At 68.2% G+C, this 14,889-nt stretch overlaps 2 protein-coding genes across 4 annotated transcripts; one reads left to right on the top strand and one right to left on the bottom strand.

Moving 5' to 3' along the window:
• The first annotated feature begins 4,194 nt into the window (after positions 1-4,194).
• On the top strand, positions 4,195-11,266 carry GAL3ST1 (galactose-3-O-sulfotransferase 1). 3 transcript variants are annotated; one of them, XM_075433515.1, is made up of 3 exons: positions 4,195-4,428; positions 6,544-6,677; positions 9,208-11,266. In XM_075433515.1, exons 2-3 carry the CDS (start codon positions 6,553-6,555, stop codon positions 10,355-10,357), a joined length of 1,275 nt encoding a protein of 424 aa, XP_075289630.1. In that variant the 5' UTR covers positions 4,195-4,428; positions 6,544-6,552; the 3' UTR covers positions 10,358-11,266. The 3 variants fall into 3 exon arrangements, with proteins under 3 accessions (XP_075289630.1, XP_075289631.1, XP_075289632.1); XM_075433516.1 differs by lacking the exon at positions 4,195-4,428 and adding an exon at positions 5,406-5,508; XM_075433517.1 differs by lacking the exon at positions 4,195-4,428 and adding an exon at positions 5,853-5,926.
• Positions 11,267-11,283: 17 nt separating this feature from the next.
• Positions 11,284-14,812, bottom strand: MTFP1 (mitochondrial fission process 1). Its single transcript, XM_075433518.1, has 4 exons — positions 14,093-14,812; positions 12,552-12,679; positions 12,253-12,485; positions 11,284-11,534 (listed from the first exon to the last, which is right to left on the bottom strand). Exons 1-4 carry the CDS (start codon positions 14,142-14,144, stop codon positions 11,459-11,461), a joined length of 489 nt encoding a protein of 162 aa, XP_075289633.1. The 5' UTR covers positions 14,145-14,812; the 3' UTR covers positions 11,284-11,458.
• Between the last annotated feature and the right edge of the window lie 77 nt (positions 14,813-14,889).

The following is a 14,889-nucleotide window of genomic DNA, read 5'->3' as shown; positions in this document are numbered from 1 at the left end:
TCTCGCTCCCCATGGCAGGTTTGGGTGGGCTCTGCTCCATCCAAGAGCCGGATCCGAGCCCCATTTGTTCAACCAAGGGAGGGCCGAGTCCTGCCCGGCAGAGGAGCAGCCCCAGCACCAGGACTTGCAGGGGCCACCGGGCTGGAAAGCGGCTCCCCAGAGAAGGTTCTGGTGGGCACTGGGGTGGAAAGCGGCTCCCCAGAGAAGGTTCTGGTGGGCACCGGGCTGGAAAGCGGCTCCCCAGAGAAGGTTCTGGTGGGCACCGGGCTGGAAAGCGGCTCCCCAGAGAAGGTCCTGGCGGGCACCAGGCTGGAAAGCGGCTCCCCAGAGAAGGTCCTGGTGGGCACTGGGGTGGAAAGCAGCTCCCCAGAGAAGGTTCTGGTGGGCACCGGGCTGGAAAGCGGCTCCCCAGAGAAGGTCCTGGCGGGCACCAGGCTGGAAAGCGGCTCCCCAGAGAAGGTCCTGGCGGGCACCGGGCTGGATACAGCTCCCCAGAGAAGGTCCTGGCGGGCACCGGGCTGGATACAGCTCCCCAGAGAAGGTCCTGGTGGGCACTGGGCTGGATACAGCTCGGCAGAGAAGGTCTTGGCGGGCACTGGGGTGGAAAGCGGCTCCCCAGAGAAGGTCCTGGCGGGCACTGGGCTGGATACAGCTCGGCAGAGAAGGTCTTGGCGGGCACTGGGGTGGAAAGCAGCTCCCCAGAGAAGGTCCTGGTGGGCACCAGGCTGGAAAGCAGCTCCCCAGAGAAGGTCCTGGCGGGCACCAGGCTGACCGTGAGCCAGCAACATGCCCTGGAAGAGACGAGCACCGATGGTGCTGCGTGGGGGGGTGAGGGGCGACCCTGCCCCTCGGTGCCGGCGCAGCGCTGTGTCCGGCGATGGGCTCCCGGCTGCAAGGGAGACGCAGCCGCGCCGGAGCGAGTCCGGCAAAGGGCACCACGAAGCCGCAGGGAGTGGAGCATCTCCGGGGAGGAACGGCTGCCAGAGCTGGGGCGGGGGAGGACAAGGCTCAGGGGGCTCTCACCAACCTGAGGGGCGGGGGCGAGGATGGAGCCAGGTTCTGCCCGGTGGTGTCCAAGGCCAGGCCACGAGGCGATGGGCACAAACCCCGGAGGTTCTGCTGACCACCAAGCACCGCTCCTTCAGCGCGAAGGCGACCGAGCGCCGGCGCGAGGGGACTGATGGCGTCTCCGTCCACGCGGCCGGCGAGGTTGGGCCCGCTGACCCTCAGAGGTGACACCAACCCCACGCGGACACTCATGGAGGTACAAGGTAAAGGTTTTGTGGGCTCGTCATCCCTCTCCCACCTTCCTCCAGCGAAGGACTGGGGGGAGTGACTTTTTGGGTGAAGGAGAGGTCATTTTGGGGCTCTTGGCTGAGACAAAGCAAAGCGTGGAGAAACTAGGGTGGCCATGGCCGATGCTGGGGCCACCAACTCCGGAGTCGGTGGCCTTATCCACCCCCACCTTTCCCCTAAATCTTGTTTTTTTTCCCCAAAACAGCTGCCCCCCCACACATTTCCTGGCCAGGGCCTTTTGTGGGGTTTCAGAGAGCGCGGCCTCGGGGGGCGAGGGTTGTGTCATCTCGTGGGGCTGGTGCGGACACCCTCATCCCCAGCTGTGGTGGAGGCGGTGGCATCTCCCGTGGCTTTACGGGGACGCCTTGTCTCTGGCCATGGTGAAGGCTGGGTATCTCGCGGGGCTCTTCTGGGGATGCTCGTGTCCTCAGCCGGGGTGAAGGCTGCGTAACCTCACGGGGCGTTTTGTGGGGACACGCAGTACCCGGCCGGGGTGGAGGCTGTGCCATCTCGTGGGGCTTTGATGGGGACGCCACGGCCCCAGCCGAGGGAAGGCTGGTTGTCTCCTGGGGCTTCTATGGGGACACCATGGCCCCAGCTGCGGTGAGGGCTGCGGCATCTCGCGGGGTTTTTGGGGGACGCCGTCCTTCACAGCCCGGCCAAGGCGGAGGCCGTGCCACCCCATGGCTCCCCGGCGGGGGCACGGGGCTGGCCCGGGGACCGGCAACCCTGGCAGCGAGCGAGCAACAGCGCAGCACGGAGAGGGAACTCTCGGCGACGGCCCACCTTGCTGCTGCTTGCTTTCTTTTTTCTTTCTTCTTCTTTCTCTGTTTTTTCTTCCTTCTTCCTTTCTTGTTCTTTTATCTTTCCTTTTTCTTTTCTTTTCTTTTCTTTTCTTTTCTTTTCTTTTCTTTTTCTTTTTCTTTTTCTTTTTCTTTTTCTTTTTCTTTTTCTTTTTCTTTTTCTTTTTCTTTTTCTTTTTCTTTTTCTTTTTTCTTTTTCTTTTTCTTTTTCTTTCTTTTTTCTTTTCTTTTTCTTTCCTGTTTTCCTTTTTTTCTTTTTCTTTTTCTTTTTTCTTTTTCTTTTTCTTTTTCTTTCTTTTTTCTTTTCTTTTTCTTTCCTGTTTTCCTTTTTTTCTTTTTCTTTATTCTTTTTTTCTTTTTCTTTATTCTTTTTTTCTTTTTCCCTCCTTTTTTCCCTTTTTTTTTTCCTTTGGTGTATTGGGAAACTCTTGCCTTTCTTTTTGCCCCGAACGGGGCTTCCCCAGCCCCCTGGAGCTGCCTGACCCTGGCTCCCAGGCGCCTGCAGACCCCGCGCTGGGACGGTGGGTGGGGAAGGGGTGGTGGAGCTGGCAGGCAGAGCCGGCTGCAGGCAGCGGCTCGCGGTCAGGCTGCCCGGCCGGCTCACCTCGCGGTGGCCGCACCACCCCGACGGCCACCGGTTCCCCTCTTTCCCAGCCCTGATGCCGGCTTCTCCGTGCGGTACAGGCGCCTGACGCTGCGCCTGGCCACGGAGCATCTGACGGGGTCCAACCTTGGCGCAGACAGGGCGTGCTGACCCGCTGCTCGGCTCCTCGCCGGACCCCCCGGGATCCCCCATGCTGCCCAGCAGTCGCGGTTTTGGGCGTGAGCGCTCTGTCTGTACCCCCAGATCTGGGGGGACTGGCTCTGCCCGCTCCCAGGGGCAGGGGACAGGGGTGGGGGACATCGTGGTTTGCACCCCAGGGGTGCGGGAGATGGGGCGTCGCGGCTCCCCGGCGTGTTTAGATCGCATCCCGGAGCCGGGAGCATCCCATCATCGACCGTTACTCAACGCGGCGGCGTGGTTATTTCGCACAGCGGCCATTGCCCACGGCCAACGGGCCTGGAGGGGCAGGGGGAGGAGAAGGGCGCTGGATCCCGGGCGTGACTCTGGCCAGGGCTGGGTGCCGCCGGGCACGTGTAGGAGGGGTGCTCCGGGGGCTGTGTGCGTGGCGATACGGCTGCCTCCAAGTTGGGACGGGTCTCCGGTCCCCATCCCGGCAGCAGTCCCTGCCTCCTGCGGGGCGGGTGGGCACATCCCAGCACTGGTTTTTGGGGAACGCATGCTTGCGCTCGCTCCTGCTGGCTCGTGTGCTCCTCTCCCTCGCCCGGAGGTGCCTGTTGCTCCCCATCACCCGGAGGTGCCTGCTCCTCTCCCTCGCCTGGAGGTGCCTGCTCCTCTCCCTCACCTGGAGGTGCCCGCTCCTCTCCGTCACCCGGAGGTGCCCGTTCCTCTCCACCGCCTGGAGATGCCTGTTCCTCTCCACCGCCCGCAGCCATCCCAGCTCGACCCGAGGCTCTGGTTCTGAGGAGCTGGAGGGATCCTTTGCCCAGGGCTGGGGACACTGGGACGTGTCCGGCGTGGGAGCGCGGGGCCGTGCAGCCAGTGGGACCAGGAAAAGCGGAAAAGGCTGTTGGCAGTGTGGCGGCCCCGCAGTTATTGTGCCAAGGGTGGGGGAGCGCAGGGATTGCTGTCGTCAAGGCCATAAAAGCCACTAAGGTACGTGGGGCAGGGGAGAACGGAGCGGGGCTGGCAGAGCGCCGGCGGGACGCCCTGGGAGCAGGCGCGGGGTGCGGGACCGAGGCCCCCGCCGAGGTAGGATGGCGGCCATCGAGCGCGGGCCGTCGTCGCCCATCGCCGGTCGGTGCCGGGGCTGGTGGTGGCGCGGCCACGCGGGGGCCGGCGCGGGGCTGGCGGTGACAATGTCGCCGTTGAGGTGGCGGCGGCAGATGGGGACAAACGTGGCCGTTGTTCCCGCGGCAGACAGGCGGGCAGCGGGCTGAATGGCTCCTCTGTGCCGCTGGCGGTGGGTGGGGAGGCTGGAGGCTCGCGGTGGCGGCGGGCACCGGGGCCTGGCCCGGCTGTGCCGGGGGAGCCGGGCAGGGCCCGGCCACGGCTCCCGTCCCTTGCTGGGCTTCTCCCCCTTGCGGGACAGCCGTTACGTGGCCGGGACCCCGGCGATGGCGTAGGCACCGTGGCCGGCGGGACGCTCCGGGACAGCCGCCCGGGGCCAGCTTGTCCCATGCCGGAGCAGCGCCGGCCCCGCCGCCCCGCGCCAGCCCTGCGGAGCAGAGCGTCGGCTGGCCCCCGGCAGCCCGGGCAGAGGCGCAGGTGAGGGGCCGGCGGGCGGACATGGCGGCGGGGCGGTGGCTGTGAAGGAAGCGGCTCCCGAACCTGGGAGAGGCCTCGGGGATGTCTCCAGGACGCGGGGACGGGGCTGGGAGCTGGGTGGCCCACGGGGAAATGGCCAGCGTGGCTGCGTCCTGCGGTGGGGAGCTCCAACCCCCTGGCCGGGAGCTGGTGCGGTGGCCGCGCCGCACTGATGGGAGCCCCGGGAACGTGGCCGCGCTCACGCCCTGCTCCCGGCAAGCCGTTAATGATTGACCCGCTCGCCGGAGGCAAAGTCAACAGCGGCGCTGGGCTGGGAGCGGTTCGCCAGAGCCGCCCCGGGGCCGCCGGCCGGGGTGGGGCGAGGCATCCCTGGGCATCCCGTGCGCCATGGTGGGTTATCGGCACCCGCCGGCTCGCTTCGGCCGGGTGGGTGGCAGCGCCGTGCCCCGCGGCATGGCGGCAACGACAGCTGGTGGGACGCAGCTCCGCTCCCATCCGGTGGCACAGGCGCAGGCGGGCGTTCCCTCCAGCTGTCGCCAGCAGCTCTGCCGCGGACGGTGACCGTGGTGCCATTGTGACACGGCGTGAGACCAAACCCCGGCCACTCCCGGGTACCTGAGACCAAACCCCGGCCGCTCCCGGGTGCCTGAGACCAAACCCCGGCCGCTCCCGGGCGCCTGAGACCCTCCAGGTCTGTGGCAGGGCCAGAGCCACCTGCTCCCCCCGCAAACCCCCGTGCCCCTGCCGCGCTTGCTGGCAGCTCGGTGACCCCAGCCTGGGTGCTGCCAGCCCTGCCCGCCATGGTGGTCCCGGCCGCAGGGCGTGCGTGGGCACGCTGGTGGGGTGCCAGCGGGTGCCCCCTCCCCAGCGGCATCCCCCAGCCGCGGCGGCGGGTGCCAGGGCGAGCCGTGCCCAGCACCCGGCCGCGGCCGCGGGCTCCAGTTGCATTTTCCATTCATTATTCATCGAGCTGGAAATCTGTGCGGCGCGAGGCGACCCAGGGGGGCCGGCGAGAGGGGCCGGCAGGCGGGAGCAGCGGCCGGGGCTGGCCGAGCCCTGGGCACCCTTCGTGCCGGCCGGGTAACCGACCCGCTGGGGGTCTGGCAGAGACATCCCGGGGGGGTCTCTGCTGCTCGGGGGGTCGGGGCGGGGGGCGGAATGAGTCTGGGGGCAAACCAGGGCTCTGCAGCTGGGGGTTGGCCTCTCGGGGTGGTCTGCCGGGGGGCTGCGGGCCGATGCCGCGGGGGCTGCTGGCTGCTCGGCAGGGGGGGGTATTCAGCGGGCAGCGTCTGCTGAGGGGTCCCCGGGAGCCGGAGCGAGCGGGAGCACGGGGAGGGGGGGCAAGGCTGGGGGGCTGCTGGGCAGCGGGCTCTGCTCGTGGCCCCCCACCACCGCCCGCCGCGGTCATGGGTGGCTCGTCCCCACGTGCCGCCGCAGAGGACAGCCGTGCTGCAGTGCGGCGGCCGGCGCGACGGGGCCGCGGCCAGCGGCCGGGCAGGTGCTGCGGGGCGACGGGGCGAGGGGCCAGCGCGGGGGCTGTGTGTGCGTGGGCGCGTGTTGGCGCGCGGGGTGGCCATGGCGTGGCTGTGGCGCGGGGGGGGCGTGCAGGGACATGTGTCTGTGTCGCTGCGTGCGAGCGCGTGTCTGCCCCGGGGGGGGGGGTCGTGGGTGCGTGCGGGTGCGTGTCCCTCAATGTGCGTGCGCGAACACGTGTGTGCGCATGGGTGCGTGTGTCCGGTGTGTGTGGGGATGTCTGTGTGCGGTTGGACACGCGTGTCTCTGTATGTGTGTGCATCTGCCAGCGCCGGGGGGGGATGGGGGATGCCATCCTGCCCCGGACACCCGCACCCGGTGGTGGGCTTACTGTGGGTTCTCCCTGGGTGGGCAGCGGGTGCGCGGGGCGGGCAGAGCTGCGGCCCTTTGGCCACGCATCTGTTGCGCCCGCGGCCGGGAACACGCCCAGCACCGGCTCGGCTCTCTCCGGCAGCACCAGCGATGAAAAGCCCAGGGAGATGCTTCCTGGGACACCCCCACGCCCGTGAGATGCTTCCCGGGCCCCCCCCATCCCCACCGCCGCATCCCCGCGCGCTAACGGCTCTCCCCCTCCGGCCGCAGGTGACCGCCATGCTGCACCATGGGAAGAACTGGAGGTCCATGGGCAAGGGGCTCATCCTGGGGACCCTCCTGACCAGCTTCATGCTGCTGCTCTACTCCTACGCCGGCCCCCCGCTGCAAGTCAGCCTGACAGGGTGAGTGCGGGGTCCCCATGGCCCCCCGGCAGCTCGGACCCCCGGTTTCATGTTGGGCAACCCCAAGCCGGGAAAGCTCCCGGGGCTTTCCGGGCTCTGGTGGCTTCGCACCGAGATGTTCCCATCCCACCACCTCCCGCTGGGGCCTGCGCCCCGTCCCTTTGGTGGGAGGGAAGGGGAACACCAACCCCCTGGGGCTGGGGACACTCAAGCCTGCGGGACCTGCGGCAACATGGCAGCCAGCGCTGGGCTCCTGGGCGATGGAGGGGACGGGGCAGCGGAGGAGACAGAATCACAGAATCCCAGCATGGCAGGGGTTGGAAGGACCTCTGTGGGTCATCTAGTCCAACCCTCCTGCCGAAGCAGGGTCACCTACAGTAGGCTGTAGAGGACCTTGTCCAGGCGGGTCTTGAATATCTCCAGAGAAGGAGACTCCACAGCCTCCCTGGGCAGCCTGGGCCAGGGCTCCGTCACCCTCAGAGGGAAGAAGTTCATCCTTGGGTTCAGCTGGAGCTTCCGCTGCTTCAGTTTGTGCCCATTGGCCCTTGTCCTGTCGCTGGGCACCACTGGAAAGAGTCTGGCCCCGTCCTCCTGACCCCCACCCTGCAGATATTGATTGGCATTTCTAAGGTCCTCTCTCAGCCTTCTCTTCTCCAAGCTGAACAAGCCCAGCTCCCTCAGCCTTTCCTCATAGGAGAGATGCTCCAGTCCCCTCCTCATCCTCGCAGCCCTCCGCTGGACTCTCTCCAGTAGCTCCTCATCTTTCTTGAACTGGGGAGCCCAGAACTGGACACAGCACTGCAGATGGGGCCTCCCCAGGGCAGAGCAGAGGGGGAGGAGAACCTCCCTCGACCTGCTGCCCACACTCCTCTTGATGCACCCCAGGATCCCATTGGCCTTCTTGGCACCCAGGGCACGCTGCTGGCTCATGGTCACCCTGTCATCCCCCAGCACTCCCAGTCCCTCTCCACAGAGCTGCTCTCCAGCAGGGCCACCCCAGCCTGTACTGGTGCCTGGGGTTGTTCCTCCCCAGGTGCAGGACCCTGCCCTTGCCCTGGTTGAACCTCATCAGGTTCCTCACGCCCTGCTCGTGTGCCCCGCGAGGAGGAGAAGCTCCACGGGCGCCGTTCCCCAGTGGTGATCCGGGCGCCCGTTAGCGAGGACGCATCCTCCGGGAGCAGCCGGAGAGCCGCCGCGTGCAGGCTCTGGCAGCGGAGACGGGCAGGGCTGGCTCAGAGCTCTGCTCCGGCGCTGCGGCAGCCAGCGCGGGGCAGGGCTCGGCTTGGCTCCCGGCGCTGGGTTTGGCACGGGGTTCATAAAAGCGATGCGCCCGCAGATCTCCCGCGAGCTACGTGTGCCCCGCGCTGCTGGAAGCCAGCGTTCTCACGGAGCGGCTCCGCAGCGAAGTTCGTGGTGTCCGAAGTCACTTGACACTGCGGGCTCTGTGCACTGCCCCAGGCACCTCCGATAACGCGCCCGTTGTTCTCGGTGCTCCCCGAGGGCCCACGAGCTCGTCTGCGGCGCCGCGTGCCGGGATCAATTCCCTCTTTGCTGCGGTGCTGGGTCCTCCACGGCTCCTGCAAGGGGCTGAGAGCTTCCAGACCTCACAAGGACATTCTCAGCTCCTGTCCACAGAGTTCAGGCCGTGGAGAGCTTGTCTTGAGGGACATCTCCACAGCATCTGCGCCAGGGCTATGCCTGTGGGGAGGAACAGGGACCCCCAGCTCGGGCTGTGCCGATGACGGTGGGGGCTGACCACCGTGGAGACCCCCCAGCAGCGCAGCCTCGGTGGCTGGGCTGGCCCAGGGGGTCAATGAGCTTGGTCTGGTGGCTCGGAGGTGCGTCTGATGTTGGGGGCTCAGGAGGGCGGTGGGCTCTGCCCTGCTTGCCAAAGGGCTCGGGGGCAGGGGGCTCTGCCCGAAGCCAGGGGTGCAGGAGGCAAGCAGGTCCAGAACCCATCCCCAGGCCCAGAACCCATCCTGAGGTGGAGCATGTGTCCCCAGGTCAGGTCCAGTACCCGTCCCCATGGTGAGCACCCATCCCCTGGTCTGGAACCCATCCCCAGGTCCAGAAGCTGGTCCCGGGGTGAGCACCCATCCCCAGGTCCAGAAGTCATGCTGAGGTGTAGCTCCCATCTCCAGGTCCAGAACCCATCCCAAGGTCCAGAAGCCATCCTGAGGTGGAGCACCCATCCCTGGGTCAGGTGCAGTACCCGTCCCCAGGGTGAGCACCCATCCCCAGGTCCAGAAGCCCTCCCAGGCCCAGCACCCGTCCCCACGTCCAGAAGCTGGTCCCGAGGTGACCACCCATCCCCAGGTCCAGAAGCCCTCCCAGGTCCAGCACCCATCCCCACGTCCAGAAGCTCGTTCCGAGGTGACCACCCATCCCCAGGTCCAGAAGCCCTCCCAGGTCCAGCACCTGTCCGCAGGTCCAGCTTCTCCCAGAAGGACAACGGCCGAGCCTTGGTGGTGGCTGGGCGGCGCTGGCTGAGCTGCCCTCACCGCGGCGTCCCGTCTCTTCTCCCCACCAGGCTCCCCGTCCCCTCCTCCTGCTCCTCCAGCCTGGCTCCCAGCGAGGCGCCAGCGTTGGCCAACGGCACGGGCAGCCCCTCGGGCCGGCGCTGCCGGCCCAAGCTGAACATCATGTTCATGAAGACGCACAAGACGGCCAGCAGCACCATCCTCAACATCCTCTTCCGCTTCGGGGAGAAGCACCGCTTGAAGTTTGCCTTCCCCAACGGCCGCAACGACTTCTACTACCCCTCCTACTTTGAGCGTAGCCAGGTGCGGCACTACCGCCCGGGCGCCTGCTTCAACATCATCTGCAACCACATGCGCTTCAGCTACCAGGAGGTGCGCGCGCTCCTGCCGGCCGACGCCATCTTCATGACGGTGCTGCGGGACCCTGCCTACCTCTTTGAGTCCTCCTTCCACTACTTCGGGCGCCTCGTCCCCTCCACCTGGAAGCTGACGGGGGAGGACAGGCTGGCCGAGTTCCTCCGGGACCCCCGGCGCTACTACGACCCCGACGGGTTCAACGCTCACTACCTCCAGAACCTCCTCTTCTTCGACCTGGGCTACGACAACAACCTGCAGGCCGACAGCCCGCTGGTGGAGGAGCGCATCCGGGAGGTCGACCGCCGCTTCCACCTCGTCATGCTGCTCGAGCACTTCGACGAGTCGCTGGTGCTGCTGAAGGACCTGCTGTGCTGGCAGCTGGAGGACGTCCTCTACTTCAAGCTCAACGCCCGGAAGGGCTCCACCGTCTCCCGGCTGACGCCTGAGCTCTACGAGAAGGCCACCTCCTGGAACCTCATCGACGCCAAGCTCTACCGCTATTTCAATGCCACCTTCTGGCGCAAGGTGGAGGCCTACGGGAGGGAGCGGATGGCCAGGGACGTGGCCGAGCTGCGGCGGGAGAACGAGAGGATGAAGAGCATCTGCATCGACGGCGGGCACCCCGTGGACGCCAGCGCCATCCAGGAGTCCTCCATGAAGCCCTGGCAGCCGTTGGGGGAGAGCTCCATCCTGGGCTACAACCTGAAGAAGAAAATCCACAAGAAGCACCAGAAGCTGTGCCGCAAGATGCTGACGCCCGAAATCCAGTACCTGACCGACTTGGGGGCCAACCTCTGGATCACCAAGCTGTGGAGCCGCGTGCGGGACTTCCTGCGGTGGTAGGGGACGGCCGCTCCCCGCGTGCTGCCGCCTTCTTACTGGTGACATCTTTTGGGTGGACTTCAGCAGAACTGGCTGGAGGCTCTGGCACCGCGGGGACCCTCCGGCAGCGGGCTCGGGCGGGAGCTCTGGGGGGCCTGCCATCACCCCCGGCAGGGAGAGCGGAGCTGGGAGGGCCGCAGGAGGTGGCTGGGAAGGATGCGGCTTCGTCACGGCGAGCGCAGGACATCCGTCACCACGCGGCCGGGTGCACACCGGGGGTTCTCCCTGCCCGGGGTGGGCAGGGCTGCAGCGGGGAGCCCGGACCCCGGGGGGCTCCTCACATCGCCCCGTCTCCCTCCAGCTCCGGACCCCGCCGTGCTGCCCCAGCGCGTCCCAGCCCACTGGCGTGATGAGCGTGGCGCGTTCTCAGCCTCCCGTCACTCCGCGGCGGGTCGGGAGCTGGGGACGGCCAGGAGATGCGGCAGCCGTGCTTGGGTTTGGGGGATGGAGACCCCCCACCCCCCGGAAGACCCCCGGCGCTTATCAATGCACCCACCGTCCCCACGGGCGACGAGACCCTCCCAGCCCCCTCGTCCTGGCGCGAGGGCCCCGCGGTGACGCAGGGGACGTCCCGCGAGGCCGATGGGGCCCGGTGAGAGCCAGTGTGGGGAGGAAGTGGGCAGCGGGGTCCGGTGCCGCCGTCCCCCGGGCACGGGGGGATGCCCAGGATGGGGGTCCCACCAGGGACAGCCCCACGGAGGCGGGGGGACACACACACAGCCCTTGGGTGTCCCGATGACACCGGCAACGCCGCATCCTGCGAGAGCGGCCCTGGCCGGGCACGGCAGTGGCACCGGCGGCTGAGCCCCCCCTGGCAGCGCAGGGACCCCCGCCGGCCCCCCACCCCCGCTCTGCGCCCTTCGTAAAGACCAGAAATAAAAACTGAATTCTCCTTTTGTGAGAGAACCCGGCGGCTGGCGGCCCCGCCACCGCCACCACCCCTCAGGCTCGAGGCGCTTTACTGGGACCAGTCGCAGGGCCGGGGGGCTGCCCCGGGGCGAGGGGTCACAGTCGTGGGGCCGACAGCAGCAGCGTGCCCCGGTGTCCCCAGGCCGGGGGGGCTCAGCGCGAGGCAGGGGGCTCTCCCGGCGGCCCGTAGAGCTTCCGGAGGCTGGAGTCCATCAGGAAATCCACGGTCCTGCGGTGGGGGAGGGGGGAGCAGGGGCCGGGGGGGCTAATGCTGGCTGGAGCCCCCCGGAACCCCCTCCCCGAGGTCTGGGGGGGGGTAACGCTGGCTGGAGCCCCCCTGGGACCCCCTCCCCGAGGTCTGGGGGGGGGGTAACGCTGGCTGGAGCCCCCCTGGGACCCCCTCCCCGAGGTCTGGGGGGGGGTAACGCTGGCTGGAGCTCCCCTGGGACCCCCTCCCCGAGGTGTGGGGGGGTAACGCTGGCTGGAGCGCCCCCGGGACCCCCTACTCGATGTTTTGGGGAGGGTAACACTGGCTGGAACACCCCTGGGACCCCCTACCCGATGTTTTGGGGAGGGTAACACTGGCTGGAACACCCCTGGGACCCCCAAGGTATGGGGTGGGGGGGTAACGCTGTCTGGAGCCCCCCCGAGCCCCCCTCTCCGAGGTCTGGGGCAGGATAACACTGGCTGGAGCACCCCTGGGACCCCCCTCCCTGATGACCCCCAGGTCTGGGGGGGGTAACCCCGGCTGGACCCCCCCGGGACCTCCTCCCCAAGGTCCCTGCCCTCCCCCGCCAGGCTCAGCGCAGCATCACCACCCAGGGACACCCCCACCCCCCCTCCCCGTCCCAGTCCGGCACTGGGACCAGCTCCCCGAGGAGGAGCATCGCGGCGCCGGGGCCGGGGGGTGCCCCCTGGGCTGGGGGTATCCCCCCGTGCCCCCTCACCTGTCGATGGGGGTGACGATGAGGGGGATGGCGGCCAGCCCCAGGGCGGTGGTGGCCCAGCGGCGCCAGGGCAGCGGCCAGCGGGTGAGGGCTCCCAGCAGGGCCAGCGAGGCAGCGCAGAGCCGGTTGATGGTGATGCCGGGGACGGCCACAGAGGCCAGGCCCTGCCACACGAAGGTGTCGGCCACCGCCACGCCGACGCGCGACGCCCGCCCGGGCTCCTGCGCGTGCACCTGCAGGGAGGCGGTGGTCAGCGGCAGCATGGCGGCGGCACGGCGGCGGGGTGGGGCGGCACTCACGGCGGCGGCGCGGCGGCCCTTGTCGATGGCATCGGCGGTCACGTAGGCGGTGGCCACGCCGTAGCTGGCCCACACCACCCGCACCGGCACCAGCGCCCGGAAGGACTCGCCCACCTCGTTGGCGTAACCTGGGGGGCGGCGGCAGGGGGGTCAGCGGGAACGGGGCACCGGGGACGTGCCCCCCGCCGCGTCCCCAGGCTGCCACCGGCACGGCTGCGCTCCTGGGATGCGACCAGCGCTGCGACCGGTGCCCAGTCCCGGTACCCCGTGTCACCGCGTGGTGCAGGTGCCCGGCACCAGTACCCGGTGTCGGTGCCCAGTACCGGTGCTGGGGTGCAGTGCCGGTGCCCAGTGCCCCGGTGCCTAGTACCAGTACCTGGTGCCAGTGCCCAGTGCCAGTGCCGGGTACCGGTGTGCAGTGCCGTTACCCAGTGCTGGTGCCCGGTACCAGTATCTGGTGTCAGTTCCCAGTGCCCCGTACCAGTGTGCAGTGCTGGTACCCAGTGCCAGTGCCCGGTGCCAGTGCCTGGTACCAGTACCTAGTGTCAGTTCCCAGTGCCCGGTACTGGTGTGCAGTGCCATTACCCAGTGCCGGTGCCCAGTACCAGTACCCAGTACCAGTATGCAGTGCCATTACACAGTGCCAGTACCTGGTACTGGTGCCCGGTACCAGTACCCAGTGCCAGTGCCTGGTACCGGTGTGCAGTGCCGTTACCCAGTGCCAGTGCCAGCACCTGGTACCAGTACCTGGTGTCAGTTCCCAGTGTCCGGTACCAGTGTGCAGTGCCGCTACCCAGTGCCGGTAACTGGTGCTGGTGCCCAGTACCAGTACCTGGTGTCGGTGCCCAGTACCAGTGCTGGTGTGCAGTGCCGTTACCCAGTGCCGGTAACCGGTGCCAGTGCCTGGTACCAGTACCTGGTGTTATTTCCCAGTGCCTGATATTGGCCTGCAGTGCTGGTACCAGCACCTGGTGTCAGTTCCCAGTGCTGGTACTGGTATGCAGTGCCATTACCTAGTGCCAGTGCCTGGTACCAGTACCTGGTGCCCAGTACTGGTGCCCGGTACCAGTACCTGGTGCCAGTGCCTGGTGTTAGTTCCTGGTGCCCGGTACCAGTGTGCAGTGCCGTTACCCAGTGCTGGTACCTGGTGTCAGTGCCCGGTACCAGTATTCGGTGCTGGTGTGCAGTGCCGGTACCAGTACTGGGTGCCGGTACCCGGTGTCAGTGCCCGGTACCAGTACCCAGTGCCAGTGCCTGGTGCCGCTGTGCAGTGTCGTTACCCAGTGCCCAGGACCAGTACCTGGTACCAGTGTGCAGTGCTGTTACCCAGCGCCGGTGCCCAGTACCCGGTACCAGTACCCGGTGCCGGTGCCCAGTACCCGGTGCCCGACGTCCGGTACCAGTGCCCGGTACCAGTACCCGGTGCCGGCGTGCAGTGTCGTTACCCAGTGCTCGTGCCCAGTGCCCGGTACGGGGTGCCGCTACCCAGTGCCGGTGCCCGGTGCCAGTACCCGGTGCCGGCGCCCGGTGCCGGTGCTCACCCAGGTACCGGACCCACGTGTCCCTGTAGAGGTCGCGCTCCTCCGCCCCCATGGCGCGCGCTCCCGCTCCGCCGCCGCCGCCAGCCCCGCCCCCGATGGCGCGTCACCAAACCCTGCCCCGAGTCCGCGTCACTAAGCCCCGCCCCGCGCCGGGCGGGAATGGGCCGCGTGGCTTCCGCCCGGCTGCGAGATGGCGGCGGGAGGGAGGGGCGGGGCCTGGCCGCACACGTGACCCCGCGGCAGTGGGGCCAGTTGTGGGGCTGGGGGGGGAAGCAGGGCCTGTCATGGGGCTGGGGGGGCAACAGGGCCTGTTATGGGGCTGGGGGGGCAGCAGGGCCTGTCGTGGGGCTGGGAGGGGGCAGTGGGGGTGGTTGTGGGGCTGGGGGGGACAGTGGGGGTGGTTGTGGGGCTGGAGAGGGGCAGCTGTGCCTGTCATGGGACTGGGGGGGGCAACAGGCGTTGTTATGGGGCTGGGGGGGGCAGCAGGGCCTGTCGTGGGGCTGGGGGGGGGGGCAGCAGGGCCGGTTATGGGGCTGGGGGGGGCAGTGGGGGTGGTTGTGGGGCTGGAGAGGGGCAGCTGTGCCTGTCATGGGACTGGGGGGGGCAACAGGCGTTGTTATGGGGCTGGGGGGGGCAGCAGGGCCTGTCGTGGGGCTGGGGGGGGGGGCAGCAGGGCCGGTTATGGGGCTGGGGGGGGCAGTGGGGGTGGTTGTGGGGCTGGAGAGGGGCAGCTGTGCCTGTCATGGGGCTGGGGGGGGCAACAAGGAGAAGCTGTGGGTCTGTGGATCAAAGATGAG

Source organism: Opisthocomus hoazin, chromosome 12 (genome assembly GCF_030867145.1).
Source record: "Opisthocomus hoazin isolate bOpiHoa1 chromosome 12, bOpiHoa1.hap1, whole genome shotgun sequence".
In the NCBI taxonomy this organism is placed as follows: domain Eukaryota; kingdom Metazoa; phylum Chordata; class Aves; order Opisthocomiformes; family Opisthocomidae; genus Opisthocomus; species Opisthocomus hoazin.
This window is presented reverse-complemented; position numbering and strand designations above follow the sequence as displayed.

Coding starts and splice junctions, on each gene's coding strand:
- GAL3ST1 (XM_075433515.1), top strand. CDS start 6,553: ATGCTGCACCATGGGAAGAACTGGAGGTCCATGGGCAAGGGGCTCATC. Junction 6,678..9,207: donor CTGCAAGTCAGCCTGACAGG/GTGAGTGCGGGG, acceptor TCTCCCCACCAG/GCTCCCCGTCCCCTCCTCCT.
- MTFP1 (XM_075433518.1), bottom strand. CDS start 14,144: ATGGGGGCGGAGGAGCGCGACCTCTACAGGGACACGTGGGTCCGGTAC. Junction 12,680..14,092: donor CACGTGGGTCCGGTACCTGG/GTGAGCACCGGC, acceptor GCCGCCCCCCAG/GTTACGCCAACGAGGTGGGC. Junction 11,535..12,252: donor ATCGTCACCCCCATCGACAG/GTGAGGGGGCAC, acceptor CCCCCACCGCAG/GACCGTGGATTTCCTGATGG.